Here is a 5,886-nt window from a genome sequence, read left to right as displayed (position 1 = left end):
ACTTACCCAGAATGCTTTGCGCTGCCACCCGTGTGGTTGGTGTTCATTAGAGGCGATAATCGCAGCGTGTGCTCCACCTGAACATCTCTCAGCTCCCCTCAGGAGGAACAGCTCTGTCAGAGTTCAAATACACGCTTTTAGTGAGCACTGACTAAATATCTAAAAAAAATTACCAAATTTTGCCACTTAAACCCGTCTAGGCCCTAAATGATTTATGCACATGCAAAACAATGACTTTCCAAACAGGTTTCCCAAACACTCGCTGTCCTGTCTATTAGGTTTCACTAGTTATGGAAACCTGTTAATAAAGTAACCCTAAGGGGTCCTTCACATAGAACGCATTTTTCCATTAATGTGCTACTTTTCCTTTGTTTTTCTATAAACACTAGATGGACGTGTACTAGTCTTGCGCCCGTGTCTCGCGTCTTTTAGCGTTTTGCACGTGAGCGCCGTGATTTTAAGAAGTTAAAACAAAAGAATTTAAACTTTTACACGCAGCGCCGCTCATCAATGTCAGTTCCAAAACAGTGAACCAATCAGAAGAGCCCAGAGGCGGGGCAAGCGGTGCAGATTTGGTTTACAGTAGCAAGTTGGCATGGCAACCGTTTTATTTTATGGCATATCTCGCGATTCAGAACTACGAGAAAAAAGTCTGAATTGTGATAAAGTCACAATTAAACAAGCTTCTGTACACTGGTAGACACTTTTCTGAATCATACAACAAATTAATAATAGTAATATTTTATATATATATATATATATATATATATATATATATATATATATATACACACACACACACACACACACATCGCTTACAAAATAATTTTATTCTGTCTGAATGCACAGCTATTTTTGAAAAAAAAAAAAAACAGTAACAAAAAAGGAAAAAAAGTGACATTTGGTGACATTTGTTACTTAAATGTCAACTAAAATAATACAAAAGATTTTCAAAACTTTACACACCATTTACAATAAACTTGAAATAACTAAAACGAAATAAACAAATTAATAAAAAATATAAACCTTTAAAACAACACAAAAGTATTAAAACTTAAACAAAAATTTAAATGAAAATGGAAAAATGAACACTAATTCAAACTATTGTTATAAACTATAATAATATCTCAATAATACCTGTAAACACACACACAGTCATGAAGATGCACAAAAAAAAAAACGTAACTTTCCATCTTCATTTCGCACAATGACTAAACTAAAGGAACTAATTAAATAAAGTCACCTTAGAGTTCAAAATAGCTTACAGTGAAAGTCTTGTAGAAATGTTTGTTATTGTAATCTACTGCATAATTAAACCCTTTCTTAAAAAACAAAATGAGCTATATATCCTCTTATCAATTTGCATTTCTTGAAAATCAGCAGCTCATTAAAAATCATGTGAGAAATGAGTCTGTGTGTCTGATGACATCATAGGAAGGGTGGGCGGGCTCTGAGCTCCTCAGCGCAGCTGATTGGCTGTCTGTGATGATTGGCGGCTCACACAGCAGGAAGTCATCATTGGAGTTCTGCTCGGATCTCACGAAGTTTGGAATGTGGAAGCCGGACAGGAAGTGCTCGTCTTCATCTCCTCTCTCGTCCTCTGCTGCCCCCTGGAGGCGGATCCCGGGGCCCCGCCCACAAAGCCTCCCTCGGCCAATCACAGCGTCTCTGACGGCCTCCTCGTGGATGTAGAAGTGAAAGAGGGAACGTGATTCGTCCGGCAGCGGCGGCAGAGAAAACGCCTGAGAGCCGCCGCCCTCCAGCACACAGTCAGCTAGACCATGATGCTTTTCACTGGGATCAGGGATCCTGTGGAGAAACAAGGACAGACTGAGTGATTATTTACATGATAAACTTGTGACTATTAGATTATCTCAATGCATTTTCTTTTTTATTACTTTTTTTTTTTTTTACTGTATTAAAAAGTAAAATTTATGTTTGAAAATATTAAAATGTATTTTAATACATGTAAAAATTGCATTAATATAAATTAAAAATTTTGATTTTGAGTAATTATTATTTTTTTTAAATTATGTAACTACACAACCATATGAACTTAACTCTCATTGCATTTTTTTTCCCCCACAGTTGTATGGTTTAACTTCAATAATCTCACTGCATTTTCTCATCAAAAACATTTTTGTTAGTTGAAAGAAAATAAATGTTAACTAAAATAAAATATTTAAAATATTATTTTACTTCAGCTAAAGAAAACATTTCTCATTTTCATTTAAAAAAACCCTAAAAACTATATAGACATACATATAAAAAAACCTAATTGAATGACAAAAAAAAAAAAAAAAAAATAGAAACACATGATTAAATTTGTAATTTAACATTTATTAAATTTTCACAAGGTTATATGGTTGAATGTAATCATTAAAAATCAATCAAGCAATTTTATTTTTATTTGATATATGGGAAATATCAGTAATGTCAAGAATCTGGTCTGCACTCCCGGTCACTCACCACATGGACTTTCACACCACACATCACATGGACTCCATTTCCCATCATTCATTGCACTAACGACACACACAGCTCCTTGCACTGATCACACACAGCTGATTCCCATTTGCACACAGTATTTAAGCCACGGACCTTCTCTCCCTCGTCGCCGAGTATTGTACGCATTATTGCTGCCCTACAGAGCCCTATTAGCTTGCCTTGCCTTGCCTTGCCTTGCCTTGCCTTGCCTTGCCTTGCCTTGCCTTGCCTTGCCTTGCCTTGCCTTGCCTTGCCTTGCCTTGCCTTGCCTTGCCTTGCCTTGCCTTGCCTTGCCTTGCCTTGCCTTGCCTTGCCTTTGTCGGATTGTGTTTTCCCCTGCCTGGACTATCGCTCACGTTTTGGATTACCTCTCTTGTCTAGCCCTCTTGATACTGTTCGCTGTCGCCTGACCCACGCCTGTTTCAGTTAACTCTTTGCATTGCTTTTATATACCTGTTTGCCATTGTTTGACCCTGCCTGTACGACCACGTCTCTGCCTAATAAAGCCTGCATATGGATGCGTACGTCTCACGTCTCGTCAGCCCCATAACAAGAAACTACATACCAAAACTTGATCCTCAACTAACTTTCTGAGTGACTTTCTGATTTATGCAATTTTGACATTAATTTTAATTTAATTTAAATTACAATTTATATTTTTAATTTACATTTTAAAAAAATCTAATGTAAAACTTTTTATATTAATAAATGCAATGTGCTAATATTTCTATTAAAATATCACAAAATATATTTTCAGATTTTTAAAACAAAATGTACTTTTTTTTTATATACACTATAAGCGGGTTTTCGAAGTTGTGAATAAAACAAAGATAATTATGTATGTTTTACAAGAAAATACTATTTCAGATTCTTCTAATTCAAAATTTAATGTTTAATTAAATCTGTTCATTTTTTGTAATTGTTTTTTTTAATTTAATAGCAATTTTTGAGTGTAAAAATTGGAAATTTAATTCAATTTTAAATCTATTTTTTTTCCCATGTCTGAAATGATTTAGGTGAACAGCACATTTTTATGACTAATTAAATCAGGGCTCATTTGCGGTAATATATGCAGCAGCTGAAGTGTTTCTGCTCATTTGAATATGTGATTACAGTCTCAATCTAATCGGTCGTGGACTCATCAAGACTCTGTTTCTATGGAGACGTGAACCTTAATCTACAATAACACATCTGAACAAAAGCGGCATGTTGTGTGTTATTAAGCGTGCGTGTGTGTGTGCATGTGAATTAAGGACAGTCTGTGAGTTTGGCATAATAACTCCAGTATTGTGTGGGATTTTATTTATAGTCCCAAAGACTCACACTCTGTGACTGATGAGATCTCTTTAATATCTCATAATGCTTTCAAAATCTACACTATTTTTACTTTATTTGATAAAACAGTCAGAAATTTCAACCATATTTTATCTGATCGGCAACTTCTCTTTTAAAGTGAAAAAATGTCAGAGTTTTGAATGTTACCATATTATTACTACATTTATAGCTTTTTTTTTTATATATATTGAACATTTTTATTTTTTATTTTTTTTTGGTAAAATCTTAAATTACACATGAACCACACCAAAAAATATATGGTGCAAAATATAATTTATTTATTTTTTTTAAATATTGATGAGACATTTTATTTAAAATATATCATTATATGAAATTTAAAAGAACATATAATCTGAGAATTACCGTACAATGAATGGAAATTAATGCAATTCCTTTGAATAGCTCAAAATCAGTCCAACTTTATCAAACCTTCATATTTATAATACTACATATTATAAATATGCATAAACTTTCACTTGTTTTTCACTTGATCAGTTTTTCATCTTAATAGATATACATATTCAACAAAATTTAGTCCAAAAGTGTGAGAGATACACACATATATATATATATATATATATATATATATATATATATATATTTCACAAACGGTTTTGACACTAATATAAACTCATAGATCATTTAACAGAAAGCATTTTTGACACTAATGGTGCTCCATACACACCCGGGTCAAAAATGACCCAAACATTTTAAATGGTTAAATCTCTTTAAAAATAATTGTAAAAAATCTGAAAAAAATAAATAAAAATTATATATATATATATATATATATATATATATATATGTGTGTGTGTGTGTGTGTGTGTGTGTGTGTGTATTTTGAGGCTCTTAAAGTGTTTACAATATTTTGTTTCCTAACTAAAAACTATGCAATTTTTTTTTTTTTTTAAGAAATTTTTATGTATCTCTTCCAGGTCAAAACTGACATGAATGCGTTCTGAGGGTTAAAGTCTCATATTAAAGTTTCAGAAAAGATTTGAACAATGTTGTGGAAGTCAGAAAAGTCAGAGATCTGAATATAAACTCTCATATTTATCATCAAAATCCTAAAAAATCTAATGCAATCCACATACATATAATAATGTGTGTGTGTTTTACTCACTCTGGATGCGGAGCTCCTGTTTTGGTCAGCAGCGTCAGAACAAAGAACATGAAGATGACAAACACGGCCAATCCGATCCAGAAACCAATCACAATAGAGTCTGATGAAGAAAAAGCAGTGTTTAGAACACACACACACACACACACACACACACACACACAGAGTCTGTCTAAACAGTGAACACACTCACATCTGTTGGCTCTCAGTCCCTCGAAGGACACAGGCTCCTCCTCATCATAATATTCATAATGCCATTCATAATCACCGCCGGACTGACTCTGGTTTGAATGTCCACTCATGCTTCAGCGGAGTATTTCACGAGTTCAAACACATCATGATGAGTGAGCAGATCATGCTAAACGCATCGTTAGACAGAGACTCCGCTGAAAATGAAGTTGAGGAGCAGAATGGAGCGTCTTCATTGTACGCGCTCGCTTTGTGTCTCTCTTTCTGTTCATACGGCACGTATTTCATGAAATCACAAACACCCACCTTCAGAGAAAGAGAGAGAGAGAGAGGGAGAGAGGGAGAGCAGGACTACAGCCCGACTTCACCGACACACAAGGGAGCAAATATATCAACAACAAACTGACTGTTATTAACACATTCTCCCATATCCACAGAAATAATCATGATCATGTAGTAAATAAGAATGGAAAAGTCTGGGTCTGAATATCATCAACGGTAGGTTACGAGGAGACACTTCAGGGAGATTCACATTTTACTCACCTCTTGGGAATAGCACAGTTGATTATATGATGACAATCCAAATTGAAAACAAAAAATGGAAAAAATCAAACACCCAAAAATGACAAAAACTGGTTTGATCAGGACTGCCAAACTATTCGCAAAAAAACTGAGAAATACTAAAACAATACAAACATACACTCAGAACCAAAAAAACACAATACACCCAAAAACAACTGACAATAATCAAGAAG

At 34.2% G+C, this 5,886-nt stretch overlaps 1 protein-coding gene across 1 annotated transcript; it reads right to left on the bottom strand.

Annotated features, from left to right (window-relative positions):
* Nucleotides 1-980: 980 nt before the first annotated feature.
* Nucleotides 981-5,244, bottom strand: mrap2b (melanocortin 2 receptor accessory protein 2b). Its single transcript, XM_058774390.1, has 3 exons — nt 5,136-5,244; nt 4,946-5,045; nt 981-1,809 (listed from the first exon to the last, which is right to left on the bottom strand). The coding sequence occupies exons 1-3, from the start codon at nt 5,242-5,244 to the stop codon at nt 1,395-1,397; spliced, it is 624 nt and encodes a 207-aa protein (XP_058630373.1). The 3' UTR covers nt 981-1,394.
* Nucleotides 5,245-5,886: the final 642 nt, after the last annotated feature.

This window comes from Onychostoma macrolepis, chromosome 04, assembly GCF_012432095.1.
Source record: "Onychostoma macrolepis isolate SWU-2019 chromosome 04, ASM1243209v1, whole genome shotgun sequence".
Lineage (NCBI taxonomy): Eukaryota > Metazoa > Chordata > Actinopteri > Cypriniformes > Cyprinidae > Onychostoma > Onychostoma macrolepis.
Note: the sequence above shows the minus strand (reverse complement) of the source record. Positions and strands in the feature narration are given on the sequence as shown.